The sequence below is a fragment of the Amia ocellicauda genome, chromosome 7 (assembly GCF_036373705.1).
Source record: "Amia ocellicauda isolate fAmiCal2 chromosome 7, fAmiCal2.hap1, whole genome shotgun sequence".
Classification (NCBI taxonomy): Eukaryota; Metazoa; Chordata; class Actinopteri; order Amiiformes; family Amiidae; genus Amia; species Amia ocellicauda.
The window spans coordinates 18,828,520-18,846,509 of NC_089856.1; the positions used below are offsets into that span (position 1 = coordinate 18,828,520).

The 17,990-nt window shown below is 40.1% G+C and overlaps 1 protein-coding gene and 1 long non-coding RNA gene across 2 annotated transcripts in view; both read right to left on the minus strand.

The window, feature by feature from the left end:
• Positions 1–5,726: 5,726 nt before the first annotated feature.
• On the minus strand, positions 5,727–6,513 carry LOC136753029 (uncharacterized). Its single transcript, XR_010817382.1, has 3 exons — positions 6,335–6,513; positions 6,024–6,201; positions 5,727–5,824 (listed from the first exon to the last, which is right to left on the minus strand). It is a non-coding gene; the product is annotated as an uncharacterized LOC136753029 (long non-coding RNA).
• A 1,104-nt stretch (positions 6,514–7,617) lies between these two features.
• The window catches only part of LOC136753846 (probable guanine nucleotide exchange factor MCF2L2), a 102,692-nt gene continuing 92,319 nt past the window's right edge, over positions 7,618–17,990 (minus strand). Inside the window, exons 12-13 of the mRNA XM_066710229.1 lie at positions 7,885–8,076; positions 7,618–7,656 (exon numbers count right to left, since the gene is read on the minus strand). Coding sequence (XP_066566326.1) covers positions 7,618–7,656; positions 7,885–8,076 — 231 coding nt within the window. The remainder of the gene's footprint in view (positions 7,657–7,884; positions 8,077–17,990) is intronic.

Consider the following 17,990-nt stretch of genomic DNA (forward strand, 5'->3'; position numbering starts at 1 on the left):
CAATCAAGTACTTTAGTCAAAGAAATAGTTATTTTTATGAGATACACACTGCACATGTATTAGTTAAACATGTATGGAGCTTAAGTGAAAGAGCTTAATCTTAATATTTATTTCTATCAAGTTGCAGCATTCTCAATACTGTAAGCCTGGCCATTGGTAGCCTGGAGCCTAGGTTTGTTTGAAACTAATAATAATGTAACAATGAGCAGGTCTTAAGAGTACCACTATTCGCACAACTAATATCACTAGTATCTCTTAATTTATTTGCCTAACATCAATTGAATAAAATTCCCCAGATGTCCATTCCTTTTTTTACAGCAGTAACCAAACTCTCAACTGATTCATATAAAGCTCATTTTCTGCAAACCTGACACATCAAAATAACCACAGAACTGGAAATAACACCCACTTGTATATGAATGTATCTATCTTCTGTGGTACAGCAACATGAATAGCACAGTAGGTGGCAACACTATACTACTAACTAGTGTAATACTAGAAATATATGAAGTATATGTACTCAATTCAGTTTGTTAATGTTTATTATATTTTCATTACACAAAACATTCATTACACGTACTATACACACCTTTGTGTAGGGAATGGGAATTCTGATGAATATTCTATATCCTTTTGAGTTTCAGAATTTGAGACACACTTTGTGTCATAATGAGTTAATTTCAGTCATCAAAGCAGCAGTAACAATACCATAAATATCCATATTCACTAAATTTGAAATTACTGCTAGCCTACAAATTAATAAATGTAACTTGCACAAATCAATTTAATTGAAATGTACATCTCAGTCCCTCAGGTCGACCTGAATTTAATTCCTTATTTAATAGAATTCAGAAAGGATAATGAGATCAACCTTTTTTTTCTAGAACTGACAGTATTAGCAGACCATTTTTGCATCCTGACAACATTATCAACAATCTTTATAGCTTGGGAACAGGGACTTTTTAATTATGCTTTCACCAAGACATCTGACTTCATGCAGTTCAAAGTATTTTATTTTTCAATAGTGATATTACTGTTTTGGAGAGGCTTTGACTTAAATAAAATGCATGATTTGGTCTCCTAACATTTAAAGACCATGGTAATGTAAAGCATTTTTATATTTGCATTTTTATCCTCATTGTCCTTTAACCTTGCCTTTGATGCCAGCAAAGAAAGGGCAGTGTGCAATGGTATGACCCTGTACATGTACATGCATTTCCTGAGAAATACTTTCCATAACCATAGCCCTATTTATTGTTAGGCCACTCCACTTATGTCTCTGCAAACAATTCTCAGATATTTATTTCTGTTCTTTTCATTTGTCTCTATCTTCAATCAACAGACCTCTTCCCAGTGCAGTTTTTAAATAATTGTAAGAGGTTACTCTACCAATTACTCGGCAATGTAAGTCCCCAATACTGGATATACTGTATAATAGTTTCAGTTCATGATCATATGTTCATATGGTGTTCGCATGGTTCACAGGTTTAATTTTGGTGGTTTGGAGTCAAAATAATAAACCCAGTTTGGGTTTTCATAAACACAGTAATTTAATTTTTTTTAAATTAATGCTATTAAGAAAGAAATATAACTCAAAATAATGGGAAATGTCTGGTCACTTTTTTTTTTTTATTTTTTATTAATGGTTGGATTAATCATCTTAGCACCAAGGTCTTTTTCCTCAGCAGAATCTAACATAATTATGAGTGCTCACCACAATCTTGGTCAATAAAAAATACTTTTTGAAGCAAGGGCAAAACTTTTTTCTAGAATCTCATTAGTTTCCCATCTTTTTATTGTACCATGCAACATACCAACAGTTCAGTATCTGATGGGTATACTAATTGTAATAAAGTACACGTAATTATAGTTATCTTAATTTCTACAGCTCAGTTACTGAAAAACTAAAAATATTAGAAATGTGTGATAAAATCAACAAGAAGCATAACGTAAGTGTAAAAGACAATGACACTTACAAATTCCAGTAAAGGGAATGCTGTTCTCCCCATGCCCCCTCAATTCAATCACTGCTTTTACCATTGTTTAATAGTTTTCAGCAGTGATATGGGTTCACATTTATTCACTAGAAAATGTACTAAAACAATGCTGTCAGTTTTTTGAGCTGGACACTTTTGTGCACTATGTTACAAAATCGCTAAATCAGTTAATACACTTGGTCTTGAACGATTATAATTTTGAACACCAAACACTGGATACTGGATTAATCATTCACTGGATTAATTAACTTTACCAATGTATTTTTTCTGTATTGATAGTTTAACTTTAAAATATTTTTAATTAGATTTTTGTATTGGTAATTTGTATTGGTATCATTCTCACAATAATTAATTCTTATGAATAAACCATTTGAAGTACAGATATCCCACAGATAAACTTCTAACACAGTATTAATGCTATGAAATAAAACTGTCCTGTGAATAATGTTACATACTGATGTACATAGAATCTGTTGTGCAGAGACTGGAGTGTGCAGAGATGTTTTCTAGTCTGAGATCCTACCTGAAGATATTGAAATGAGCCTGAGCAGGTCCCTTCTTTTAGAAAGGAATAAATGATGGTTACAAATAAAAACATTTTCTGAGAATTTCGTACTGCTGGAAAATAATATTCTTATGTTGAACTTGCACAAGATAAATAGACAGTAGTGGAGCTATTTCATTTCACTTCTCAATATGTACCTGTAAAATGTCCTATTTTTTGGCTAATTATTGTGTTCTGGAGTACCTTTGTGCCAACAGTTGCTTTGGAAGACATATACATATAAATAAACAAACAAACAAATGCATAAATATTTTAAAATAAAAACATGAACCATATTTTTAAACACAGCTGGAATGTTTAATAGCTGTTTAACACTATGAATTCAGGATGTGTTACTGTCTTTAGTGTGTGCACTAAATGAGTCCATAGTTGTAATCCTCACTGAAATTAAATCCATTGTCATTGTCACTGTCAATTTCACACCAGTGGGAATCTGGAAGATTAACCAGTAGTCTGTTTAGCAGCTAATATTTGTGTCACACCAGAGGATACCAGTAGCATTCACAAAGCTGGTCAAAAGCAAATTGTGCATATCAACAGCTTCCTGTACATGTTTGGTCAGCAAAAAGGTTGAAAAACTGGAAACGGGTAACTACTATACTATACTAATACTAATAATAATACATTACACTGATGACAGATATTGGTCGATCACGGATGTATGAAAGATTACACATTCCCACAATTGTAGAATCCCACAATATAAAGTGAGACAAAAAAGTCAAATGATACAATTCCTAAAATACATGTACTGTATTATAGGAAGCAATTATTCAAATATAGGTGGTGGTAGGTTGGCACAGCAGCACTTTGTTTCTCAGACATTTTGCCTTCGAGTGTGCAGTTATTTCAAACATAAAAAACCAGCAGAAATAATGAAAACGATAAAACTGGATATGTGGTGAATACAAAGATAAAATGACACGCTAAACAAGCAGTATGAAATGCAAGCAAGACATATGAAAGACTACAAAAAAAGTGTTAAAAATTGTGTTTTAAACTAGTAGTGAAAAGGCTCAGTTGTGACAGTGGAACAGAACCTTACCTTCTCCTGTTTGTCAAGCTTTCCTCGGTCTCACTTGTTATCAGGATGTGACTAGATCCACCTTGGCTAGCTCTGTGCATCACCTCAATCTAGAGGACAGGAAGCAAGCAACAGTTACACCAGCTGTTAAATTAAATTTATTAATGTATTAATGTATTCATTAATATAAATGCATTTTCATTTTTTTCCAGTAATTTAAGTGCTTAAATGACTCAGACTGCTCAGTAGGAATGTTATTTCCACCTTATGACTGCTTTTGAACAATAGAACAAAATGCATAACTGCTACCTCATCATCTTTTAATGCAATTACAATGCAGCAATACGTTAAAAAGAAAACAATGTACAAGAGTATCCATGCCAGTAAATTATTAGCTGTAGGTATATTTACATTTACAGCTCACAACCTGTTGCATGCAGCTGAAAGAAGAAGTAGCAGAGTGCTTTAGTGAAAGTCACACTAGAAAAAAGAGTGGAATCAGCATAATTCTTAATTCTTATTAATGTTCTCTAGAATGTTAATTTACAATTAGATTAATTTACACTAAGCTGACCCTTTCAAGGGAAAGAAAAGCTTTGTCTTGGAAAGTTATCTTAATTTATTTTAAGACCCTGATATGACTAGCACTGCAATTGAAGTTTCAGGTGTTTCTTTCTGTATGATGAGACATCCTCAGTAGGTGATACAAGCCTGACATCTGCTAGAATAGAAAGCCTTCACTTTTATCCTTATCACTTAGCAGGGATTATGGTTTAGTTTATGAATTTAGAAAATCTGAAAACCTGCAAAAACGGTGACATAAGTTTCTTACTGAAATACAGTTACAAATTAACCACAAGAGACCTATATTAATCAAAGTGTTTTACACTAAATCATTTTCACAAAAAATAAATAAATTTGGCCCTCCCGACAAATCTGCACTGATCGTGAAAACAAGCAACTCGATCGTTGTCATAGCTACTGTCCAGAACTCACTCCCTGTCCACTTATCCCCACTAGATGTCGCCTTCGCCCTTCCTTCCCAGTCACTTCTCCCAGCTCCCTTTCAGTCAATCAATCAACATTCCTGAATACCATGTGCACTTGTTCAATCACCCTCTGCCCCCAGTTTGCAGTACAAACACAACACTATCAATAGTGGTCCAAGGAAGGAAAAGCGTTGAACTGGCAACAGGGTCATGGTCGGCCAAGGCTCATTGATGCACGTGGGGAGCAAAGGCTGGCCTGTGTGTTCCGATCCAACAGACAAGCTACTGTAGCTCAAATTGCTGAAAGAGTTATTGCTGGTTCTGATAGAAAGGTGTCAGAACACACAATGCATCGCACTTTGTTGCATATGGGGCTGCGTAGCCACAGACCAGTCAGGGTGCCCATGTTGACCCCTGTCCACTGCCGAAAGCGCCTACAATGGGCACGTGAGCATCAGAACTGGACCACGGAGCAATGGAGGAAGGTGGCCTGGTCTGATGAATCACGAGTTCAGGGTGTTGACTTGGCCTCCAAATTCCCCAGATCTCAATCCAATCGAGCATCTGTGGGATGTGCTGGACAAACAAGTCCAATCCATGGAGGCCCCACCTCACAACTTACAGGACTTAAAGGATCTGCTGCTAACATGTTGGTGCCAGATACCACAGCACACCTTCAGAGGTCTATTGGAGTCCATGTCTTGATGGGACAGGGCTGTTTTGGCGGCAAAAGGGGGACCTACACAATATTAGGCATGTGGTCATAATGTTATGGCTGATCGGTGTATAGTATCAGTGTAGTACAGCCTTGCTTCAGTGTTGTTTATTGTGACATTTCACCCTTTCACTACTGTTTTATTAAGGCAAGGACTGCAGCAAAACAGTCCAGTTTTGATGAACACAGTTGAATCAGCATAAAAAAAAAAAAATCCAGACAAAAGCCTATTTTGCCTACAATATATGTGCTCTCTGATATTATCCTGATTAAAAACCTAAATTATGTAGCAGTAGACTGTATTAAAAGATACAAGATAGCATAGTATTTCACTTCCATAATTCCCCTTTAATGCATGTATGAAAAAATATATTAAAAGTACATTTAATTTGCACATTTCAGAACTGAAAAAACCAAGGCCTATTCTCACCTTGATTCCTCCTTTAGTTTTTTTTATGTTCTTCTTTTTGGCCACTTCTGTTTCTGTGGGTTGTTTGGGGGTGCAATTGATTTCCAGACTTTTGTGATTTGGTGCTGCAACAAGAAAAAAGTCACAGATCTTTTGTAAAGAAATTCAGTCTTGTTTTGTGCATGTGCATATGCATGGGAAAGTGTGTGTGTGTGATTATATGTTTTTGGGTGCAAGTAGGTAAGAATATATGAGTGTTTTTTTGCGTATATTTTGAATGTGTTTGCCTGTGAATGTGTGTGTGTGTATGTGAGAGTGACTCACTGGATCCGGAGGTCCTGGGTGTTTTGGGAGAAGCACGTTTCGGAGAGGACTCAGGCCGGGGGGCAACAGGCTGCACTGGACGTGTCTGTTTGGCTGACAGCTTTTTCAGACTGACCTGCCTCTTTTCAAACATCTCCTGCACATCCTCCAGCCTCTGTAGCATCTTCTGCACATGAGCCTGTTGAGGGCAGGTAAGAAAACAACACAACACAACAAAACAAACAAACACAAAATTATTGTTACATTTCAGGCTACAGCGGTGTTAGATTGGCCCATACCATCACACTTTATTGGGGGCAAGAGGGCCATACCTTGACCTGCGGGGTCAGGATAATTTCATACTGGTTGTGGAGGTCCTTGAGGTCTCCAAGCACACTCTCCTGGGCTGTTTCCAGGAAGGCTTCGATGTCATGCAGCGCAGCCTCTGCTCCCTCCTGTGACTGGCACTTGTCCACTGCCTGGGAGGCTAGCAGATATACACCAGACTCACACCACTGGGTCACCTGCAAGCAGAGGCACATTAAGAAAGCAGCACAAGCAGAGACACACTGAGCAGCAGCAGCCTTGAGAGTGTGCATGCTTGTCAAGGGGTATACTTCATGAGATATTTGCTGTGTTGTGTCAATCCCTTCTCTTCAGCTTGTAGTGTGCAGTGTTGGGTTGAAACGCTGAGGGTTTTGCCATAGGCTGTGAGTTATGGCAAGCCAAATTATTATTATCTTCGAAATGATTTGAAGATATCTTTAAATGATTTAGAGATATCTGCAAATAATTCAAAGATATCTAATTTAAAAGTACACTTAATTTAGAGATATCTATAAATCATTTTGAGATATCTTCAAATCACTTCCTTAATGTAGCCCAAGATTATCACTTACTGTTAACTTGTTCATTAATTTCTATGTAACTGAATGAGGAATCAGGAAGTGATAATCTCAGCCAATATACAGGAAGTCATTTGAAAATATCTTGTAATGATTTGCAGATATTTCTAAATTAACAGGAAGTAATTTGAAGATGTCTAAATGATTTGCAGATATCTCTAAATCATTTAAAGATATCTTCAAATCATTGAGATATCTTTAAAAACACCTTATTTAGATATCTCTGATGGTTTGCAGATATCTCAAAATTATTTAAAGATATCTTTAAATTATTTAGAGATATCTGGAAATATCTGAAGATATCTTGAAATGCATTTTGAGATATCGCTAAATTATAATTTGGCTTGCAATAGTGAGCCAACAGGCTCAAGTAGTAAACTAGTCAGGCAGAAGGCTCCCTTCCTCAGCTACCATCTTGACTTTTATGCTGCTGCGGGTTTGCCTCCCCTCTGTACACTATGGTTGCACTACTGTGCCTGGAGCTTAGTTGTGATTATTACACCCTCTTTGATCAGCACTTTGCACCCTCGTTGTGCATGGTTTAGTTAATACTCCTTTTGAGATGGGGGCAGCAGTGTAACAACATACAAAAGCAGATGCTGCAGTCCAAAGTGTTTCAAAAGGGGGATTTTTTTTGTACAAGCAGCTTTTAACACATTTTACAAAACAGATGGAAACAAAATAAATGTTATTGATAACAAAGATTCTGGTCAGTCATAAGAATTGAGCAAAAACACATTGTTGGGTGGCTAAAATAAAATTTGAAGAGTGGAGGATAGGGATATAATTATACATTCTGGTGTTGGCTAGGGTTAATTAGTCTTAGTTTAGGGTAAGTATCAGGCTTTGTGTTCTGCAAATACTCCTGTCACTGTTGATGAAATGTTGATTTCATTGCAGTCATGTTTATTTTGATTAATTGAGCTCAGAAGGCAATATAGTTTTCACAACATTATATAAATATATATGTATTTTACCTCGTCTATTCTTTTATGGATTTCATAGGACTTCCCCAGTATATCATATTTCTTTTTTGCTCCATTGGTAAAGTCATCGCAGATCCGGCGCAGCTCTACACACTTGGGTCTGATGGAGTCAACGGCGTAGTGATTGCTCTGGATAAGCTGGTCTCCATGTAGGGCGTACAGCTGAGCTTTTTCCTGAGACTCCTTTGAAACATACACAGCAGACAGTGGAGCATTCATACAAATTATTTACCCAAGATACTCCTGGGTAAAAAGCATGGCAAATAAATGTGGTCACTCATACAGGCACTTGTATCTGGGTGTTGGATTAAATAAATAACACAAGGTTCCAAAAAAGGGGGGGGGGGGTAGTCATGACTCAGAGGTGTACAGCATGTCAGATTTCATTAAGACTTGGTAGAGCAACATAAGACAAAGCAAAATATGTATATAAGGTATTAAAAGCCTTTTTAGACAAACAGTTTATTTAAGAGTTAAGAACAGGAGGGAAATAAACAGGCATGGCGAAAACATTTCAACAGGCGGTGAGCACTCCATATTCCAAATTTCATACTTGCATAGCTTCACTGGTTCATCTTATTCTCAAGCTGAAAAATGCATTTGTCAAAAGTATTGCCCACAAGTGTCATCCCCACGTCCATCGCTAGATGCCGCCCCAGTCCCAATTTTCCCTTCTGTTTCCCTTTCCTTTGTCCCCATCATTGAATCATTACTTTTACCTGTCTCCCATTTCCCTGCCCATCAACTGTCTGTTTAAACCTCTTCCAGGCACACCATTATCGCAAAGTCTTGTCTGCAGTTTGCAACATTTCCGAGCCTGTTTACTGTTTAGTATTTGACCTTTAGTATTTACTGACCCTTGCCTGTTTTTTGAGACCACGCTTTCTGGATTCCCTTTGTAATACTGTCTGCCTGATCAATCGACCCTACACCTGATACTTCTGCCACGCTCTCCAGTTTTGCCTACATTGCCCAGTTAACCAGTTTCTGACCCACGCCTGATTTCGACCTGCTGTTTCCCACACCTAAGTGCCCTCCGTGGCCCCTTTGACCAGAGTGCTTACAGAAGACTTCACCCTGAAGAGATGGACTCAGCGGGACAATTCGATCTGCATGACACCTTGGCTAATCAGGGTGCTATGCCGCAGAGATATGAGATGATGTTGAAGGACATTGAAACTGTGTTGAATCAAATAATGCAGAGGCTTCCTCCTATCACTCCTCCAACTGTATCTCCTCTGTCTCCATCTCTGACCCCAGGTCAACCTGCAGCAGAAACAGCCCGTCCTGTCCAACTCGCCACTCCAGACAAATTATAGCTTGTCAGATCGCTGTAAAGGATTCCTGTTGCGGTGCTCACAATAATTTGCTCATCAACCCACTTCGTTTCCATCTGAGGAAGCCAAGATTGTGTTTGTTATCATCCTACTCATAGGGAAAGAGTTACAGTGGGCTTCAACTGTTTGGTCACAGAAGGGTGAAATCACTTGGTCCCTTGATGTCTTTCTTGATCACTTTTGGGACGTATGTATTCATCCTGCAGAAGGAAAAGATGCTGGGGAGCTCCTGCTTACACTTCGCTAGGACACGTCATCTGTCGCCAACTACGCACTCAAGTTCCGAACCCTGGCTGCAGGTAGCGGGTGGAATGATCTCCTCACTGTGTTTCGCCAGGGACTTTACTCTGATCTACAGACTGAATTAGCATGCAGGGATGAAACAATTCATTCAGTTGGCTGTTAGATTGCATAATTTAATCAAAGCACGACGAAGGCGCCCCACTCGAATCGTCTGACCGCCAGATCCAGCCAATATGCCCCTTCTGTGTGTGACTCCGAACCCATGCAACTGGGTCGCACATGGCTATCAACAGAAGAGTGGCAGCGAAGAATACAAAACCATCTCTGCCTCTATTGTGGCCAGTTGGGTCATTACCATAACTCCTGCTCGATCCACCCTACAGTTATCTCGGGAGCCACCAATTTGTCCGTGAGTATTGGACAATGTCCTCATTTTCCTCTGTACAGTGCCGTATCCAAGTGCAGATTCAAGTGGGTAATAAAACTACATTTGTTTCCACCCTTAAAGATTCCGGCTCAGTGGGCAACTTCATCCACCAAACCACTGTCACCCGACTAGACATTCCTCTCTCCCTCCATGCTTTCCACCTCTATGAGTCTGAGCCATTGACGACCACCCCATCGGCTCAGGTCACATCACTCAGAAAATCACTCCTGTCACTCTACATGTTGGACTCCTACACATGGAACAACTATCATTTTTGATAATAGATTCCCCCGGGGCTGACATTATTCTGGGACTGGCATGGCTTACCTACCATGACCCTGTAATTTCCTGTAGAAATGGTGACATACTATCCTGGGGGTGCCACTGTTTTTCTAACTGCCTGTCTCTCCCATGCCGTGCCACTCACACAGAGAGTCCTCTTCTTTCCATGCTGTCAGTGATTCCCACTGAATATCTGAATTTAGCAGCGGTCTTCAATAAATCTCAACCATCCCGTTTACCTCCACATACACCGAGGGACTGTGCCATTGACCTTCTCCCCGGCACTTCTCCTCCCAGAGGTCGGATTTATCCTCTATCAGTCCTGGAATCTCAGGCCATGGAGGACTACATTAAGGAAGCACTGGAGTTAGGAATCATACGTCCCTCTACATCGCCTGCTGCTGCGAGTTTCTTTTTTGTCCCCAAAAAGGATGGAGGTCTCTGGCCATGCATAGATTAATTAAAGTGAATTAAATTGCTCTGCAGGTTACATTAATATGAACATGATATTAAACATGTTACTGTGCACGTAGCCGGTGAGTCCTGTGTTTTGTTTCAGTGCTGTGTGTATGGGCTCAAATGGCGGTGGGATCCAGTGATTGTCCAGCTCTTGACTGCAGGTCTCTGCACACACAGTGAGGTTAATGAGTCGCTGAATAGGCGCTGCTGTTGAAACCAAGACAGTCGATTCCCATCCCACACAGAGATCACCAGACCAGCCCACCCTGATCACTGATTGGGTTAGGAAGAACCGTCACCCAAACCTACTGGACCAATGGAGACCCATGATCCACGCCTCCCTGTAAATCCCGCCCTCACGACAAAACAGTGCCAAAACTCGTAAACGGGAAGAAAAATAAATCGAAAGCAAAGAAACTGGAGGCGAAAGCAAAAATTGCAGCATCGCAAGCAAAGACAGGGACTGCAGGCGAGTTTTGCTATCGTTTTTTTTTTGGTTTACAATTCTATAAATTTTGCATTCGATTTTTTTATTTTTGATCTCAACATCGTTTTTTTTTGTTTACAATAATTTTTTTTTTTAATGTGATATATATTTTTTTGAATGCGATACTTATGGCGCTAATTTGAGCCCATATGGGGGAACGTTTTTTCCAGACGGACTACTCGAGGTGATTTTGCTGCAGGGTTTCACGTCACCATTATTACAACTGCTACAAGTCCATATTATTGCTTTAACCGGCGCTGTATCTATTACTGCCGACGCTGTAACAAGACTGCGCTGAGGAGGACTTCGATAAACTCTGCCTGCGTTTCCTGGCTCCGAGTCTTTCGAAGAGGATTCGTGTGTGTTTTTCTTGGCGAGAGCGTTTTTTAAGGAGACCTTTGCTAAGCGGGAGTGGACTGGATCATGGACTGGTACCCTCTGCACTGGCCTCTAGTTTGACTCTACTTTCTCTATTTTTTTCCCTGAACTGCCGCTAGACGCTATCATTCCTGCACCTCTCTGCCTTTATTGTTATATTATTATTATTATTATTATTATTATTATTAAGTCTAAGTCTAACACTGCTGATGAACTTTTCCTTTGTCTGCACTCCACTGTTCTACAGCTAATTTCTTATATCTCTATTTAGAAGTTTAATTATTCTTTTTCTTAAAGGCCTAGTTTGCTGTCTTTATCCCACTGCTCTCTGGTGTTCTCTGTTTTAGCAAATTGTCAGTATTCTGCAGGTGCACTTGTGCTGTCTGTCTCTCACACACATGCACCCATATACACTCACCTAAAGGATTATTAGGAACACCTGTTCAATTTCTCATTAATGCAATTATCTAACCAACCAATCACATGGCAGTTGCTTCAATGCATTTAGGGGTGTGGTCCTGGTCAAGACAATCTCCTGAACTCCAAACTGAATGTCTGAATGGGAAAGAAAGGTGATTTAAGCAATTTTGAGCGTGGCATGGTTGTTGGTGCCAGACGGACCGGTCTGAGTATTTCACAATCTGCTCAGTTACTGGGATTTTCACGCACAACCATTTCTAGGGTTTACAAAGAATGGTGTGAAAAGGGAAAAACATCCAGTATGCGGCAGTCCTGTGGGCGAAAATGCCTTGTTGATGCTAGAGGTCAGAGGAGAATGGGCCGACTGATTCAAGCTGATAGAAGAGCAACTTTGACTGAAATAACCACTCGTTACAACCGAGGTATGCAGCAAAGCATTTGTGAAGCCACAACACGTACAACCTTGAGGCGGATGGGCTACAACAGCAGAAGACCCCACCGGGTACCACTCATCTCCACTACAAATAGGAAAAAGAGGCTACAATTTGCACAAGCTCACCAAAATTGGACAGTTGAAGACTGGAAAAATGTTGCCTGGTCTGATGAGTCTCGATTTCTGTTGAGACATTCAGATGGTAGAGTCAGAATTTGGCGTAAACAGAATGAGAACATGGATCCATCATGCCTTGTTACCACTGTGCAGGCTGGTGGTGGTGGTGTAATGGTGTGGGGGATGTTTTCTTGGCACACTTTAGGCCCCTTAGTGCCAATTGGGCATCGTTTAAATGCCACGGCCTACCTGAGCATTGTTTCTGACCATGTCCATCCCTTTATGACCACCATGTACCCATCCTCTGATGGCTACTTCCAGCAGGATAATGCACCATGTCACAAAGGTCGAATCATTTCAAATTGGTTTCTTGAACATGACAATGAGTTCACTGTACTAAACTGGCCCCCACAGTCACCAGGTCTCAACCCAATAGAGCATCTTTGGGATGTGGTGGAACGGGAGCTTCGTGCCCTGGATGTGCATCCCACAAATCTCCATCAACTGCAAGATGCTATCCTATCAATATGGGGCAACATTTCTAAAGAATGCTTTCAGCACCTTGTTGAATCAATGCCACGTAGAATTAAGGCATTAAGGCGAAAGGGGGTCAAACACAGTATTAGTATGGTGTTCCTAATAATCCTTTAGGTGAGTGTATATCCGCACACAATTATACATCTTTCTCTCTTTCTCCCTCTCCTTTTGATTTTTTTTTCCTATTTTGTGTGCCTTACACTTAGGTTGAGCTCAACTAGGAGGGGGAAATAATAACATATTACATCTGAATTGAAAAGTGAAATTGAATGCTTTGTTTTGTGCTGTGTGTTGTAAATGTGTTGTTTTGATCCATCACCATCCCTCATTGAACATTTGTGTTTATTTAACGTAAATGTTGAATTCAATTTGGAATTTTGTTTATTATAATTTCCTTTATATTTTTATTTATTTAAACTACGTATTAACTGAATGAAAACTGAAAACGTGTGTGCAGTTATTGGCCCTATAGGTCTTATGTTCTGGCTAGCTGGCACAGGGTACAGGTCATGTGATCTTTTTTTTTTTTCGCTTCCTGTTTCACTATACCTGTGTCCTGGTGACATTCCAAAAAATCTTACATACTCTCCTTACTCTTTGTCTTTTCTGGTGTGCTCGTATCACACCTGGGGCCCAACCTAGTGGAACCGTTACAATTGCGATTATGAATGTGAAATTAATCTAGCATTTTAATTTCATGTAGCACCTTAACATCCTTGTAATGAAGGAATGAAGGGAAAACACTTATTTTTTGTCAAATTATAAACAAATAAAAGGTTAGCTTTGCATATTTGTATAGTTTACTTCTGCTTGTCTTCCTGTGATCTCGCGTTATTTTGTTTTTCAAAAATGAAGAAAATATGGGTGAGAATATACAGACTTTTCTGGTGAACATTTCCCATCATGCCTCGCTGCTCATGGAAACACCCGAGAGCCGATGAAGGTCACTCCTGCTCGCGGAGACAACTGAGAACCACCAAAGGTGACGTCACAACAAGATTCGTAGTGAAGCCAACTTTTGCATGTTGATTGATAAACAGATTGTGGATTCCTTGGAGATTTTCTACAATAATATGTTAGTTGGTGCCTATACAAATCCTTACACAGTACCGTGTTTGAGTATGTCATTCGCATCTGTAACCCCAGTTCAATTCACTGGTGTAAACGTGTGTGAGGAGTTTGTTCTTCTGCTTAATCTCCAGGAAGGGAAGCCTAGCCTGGAGCAGACACACAGGGCAGGCTGGTGCTGATAGACAAGAGCAGTGTAAATAATCATGTTTGATTTTAATAATAGTTGTTTATAATGTTACTATAGATCATCTAGCCTCCCAAGTTTAGAGCATACCTAAGGCAAAGCAATTGTATTGCTAAGTAAGCCCAGGGGCGTGTTTGTCAATTTTGGGGCGCCAATCAAAGCTCAGTTTAGGGGCCCTCCACCTCAATCTGTCATGACAATTTTAGCGTCACCACACACACCAGTGTCTGCCACAATCCTAGGTCATTATAAGGGTGGGCTAGAGTATCGTCAGTGCACTCAAACTAAGGTTAAATGATTGTGTCAGCCTATGCAGACCGCAGGTAACCCAACAAACATGACTGTCTGGCTTTAACGATGACCACATTCTGAGCTGCAATGTACACTATTCGTTTAAAAAACAATTCTTAAATGGAGCCTAAGGTATCCCGTCAATTTGCCACGCACATTTCATCACGAGCTCTTAATCACAAACAATAAGGTCACCGACAAAAGATTGTCATCATTGTTTTGGAAATCACTACTTAAGCTGTGCTAAAAACAAATAGCGCTATAATAATACATAACAGATACAGTATGTATTAAATTCAGTAGCTACATAAATAAATCCTGATCACTTACTGTCTCGTTTGATTTAGATCGAATACTTCTAAATGTCCTACGATTCCAAAACAGCCTTTCATTAAAACATACAGTTAGCCAGTCCGGTTGTAGTGTTTTCAGCTATTTAATCTCACCCCTTTTAATCGATAAATCTGGCAACATGGTTGTTATTAAGCAGGCTTCCTATAGAAACTATAGAACTACCAGGCATCAATCTGTTGGCTTGTTTACATGGGGTGTGTTCACGTCGTGTAGACTTTTGTCATTGTTGCACAGAATCTGACAGTTTAGTCAATGAATGCTCAGACTTTCATCTGATTTGTGTAACTTCAGAGCTATGAATACAAACACACATCTTAGCATAACAATACGAAATACTGAAACAAAAATATCCCACAATGAGAACAAATAAATGAAAAAATGCCCTAATGTATTTTCTGTTATAATAGGCTATGAGGATTCTAACTTAAAATGAAAATATACTCTCATATAACTGAGTGCTAAGACTTTACCATAGCACCAAACAGAGAAGCTTCAGAATCATTACATTCAAAACATTAGAAACAAAAGGGGGTATTAACAATACATTATTTTTCATGTGCAGAAATAAGGAATTTGGTTGCAAGTTACAATTCAGTTTGTAATGTAACTCTGCTACCATAGGCGATTCTAGGGTAATTGGGGGCCCCAGGCAAAATAATTCTTGACGGTGATGCCGGGGGAAGGGGGGGTTGGGGTGCGGTGGATTTTTCTCCCGTGAGAGGGGGGGGTGGTGGCGGCGGAGTTTTAATCCGTGAGAGTGGGGGGGGGATGTGCGGCGGAGTTTGCTTCTGTGAGAGCAGGGGGGCGGGGGGTGCAGCAGAGTTTCCTCCCATTATTGAGGGGGGGGACCGAGGAGGGGGACCGAGGGGGGGGGGGTTTCCCATTTGGGGTCCCCCCTCAGCCCGGGGCCCCAGGCAATTGCCTAGGATGCCTGCCCCCTTGCGACGCCCCTGACTGCTACTAGGCATCAGGGCGCCCCTAGCGCTGGGAAACAACACCACTGAGTAAGCCTCCTGCATCCCAAAGCCAATGTCAATGTTAGACATTGTACATGTACACCGATCAGCCATAACATTAAGACCACTGACAGGTGAAGTGAATAACACTGATAATCTCGTTATCATGGCACCTGTCAGTGGGTGGGATATATTAGGCAGCAAGTGCACATTTTGTCCTCAAAGTTGATGTGTTAGAAGCAGGAAAAATGGGCAAGCATAAGGATCTGAGCGACTTTGACAAGGGCCAAATTGTGATGGCTAGATGACTGGGTCAGAGCATCTCCAAAACTGCAGCTCTTGTGGGGTGTTCCCGGTCTGCAGTGGTCAGTACCTATCAAAAGTGGTCCAAGGAAGGAAAAGCGGTAAACCAGCAACAGGGTCATGGGCGGCCATGGATCATTGATGCACGTGGGAGTGAAGGCTGCCCGTGTGGTCCGATCCAACAGACGAGCTACTGTAGCTCAAATTGCTGAAAAAGTTAATGCTGGTTCTGATAGAAAGGTGTCAGAACACAGTGCATCGCAGTTTGTGCGTATGGGGCTGCGTAGCCGCAGACCAGTCAGGGTGCCCATGCTGACCCCTGTCCACTGCTGAAACCGCCTACAATGGGCACGTGAGCATCAGAACTGGACCACGGAGCAATGGAGGAAGGTGGCCTGGTCTGATGAATCGCGAGTTCAAGGTGTTGACTTGGCCTCCAAATTCGCCATATCTTAATCCAATTGAGCATCTGTGGGATGTGCTGGACAAACAAGTCCGATCCATGGAGGCCCCACCTCGCATCTTACAGAACTTAAAGGATCTGCTGCTAACGTCTTGGTGCCAGATACCACAGCACACCTTCAGAGGTCTATTGGAGTCCATGCCTCAACGGGTCAGGGCTGTTTTGGTGGCAAAAGGGGGACCTACACAATATTATGCATAATATTATGGCTGATTGGTGTATATAACAGTAATAACTACAAGCTATGTTTACAACAGTCCTGTCTGTATCAAGTGACATGTACATGGTAGGGGAAAAACTGAATACTATAGTTTTAATATATGTTCTAATCTTCTGAATTTACAGCTTGTTTATAGATTCACCAGCTACCTTACCTACATTAGCATAACAACAAACGAAACCATGCACTTTATGAATCATGTCTCCCCGGTGTTACACATAGCCAAATAAGACCTTGTCTTATATATAAATACTGTTTAATTACCATAATGCAATGTAAACCCTGCATTAAATAATTCGCCAGCATGATGTAACAAAATCCAACTATTCATATTTGCTAGTCTTTATGTGTCCATCAAATGTACAACTCAAAGTAAAAACGCTAATAGCGTAATTGTTCACTTTTATATTAGCTGTAGTATGTCAGGAGTAGTGGCCATGACGAGGAATTGAGCCCCAGGCTCCTGCGTCACAGTGTAGCGATCTTACCACATCACTAAAAGGCCCAGGCCCCTTAGCGAGGCTCAAGATCACTACACTACCCTACATAGCATTCACTCTTATGCCTTACAACCGAACTTAAAAAATATTGCATCCAAAACAGTAATATCACATAATAGTGCTTCACAATATGAAAATACCGTGAAACCTGTTTGGATTGAGGGGCAGAAGTGCGATTAGCAATCGCTGGTGCACAAACTTTAATTTGTTTAATCTTAATTGTAAACTACTGAAAATAAATTAATCAACGTATCCAGTTGCCCCCTGCAAACGTCACCCATGATGTTAATATTAAATTCTCAAAATTTACGTTACTGCACTTATATTTAGGAATGATTTAATAAGGCAGATATATCTATTGTACAGTGCATCCAGAAAGTATTCACAGTGCTTCACTTTTTCCACATTTTGTTATGTTACAGCCTTATTCCAAAATTGATTAAATTCATTATTTTCCTCAAAATTCTACAAACAATACCCCATAATGACAACATGAAAGAAGATTGTTTGAAATCTTTGCAAATGTATTAAAAATAAAAAACCAAAAAAGCACATGTACATAAGTATTCACAGCCAATACTCAATACTTTGTTGAAGCACCTTTGGCACCAATTACAGCCTCAAGTCTTTTTGAG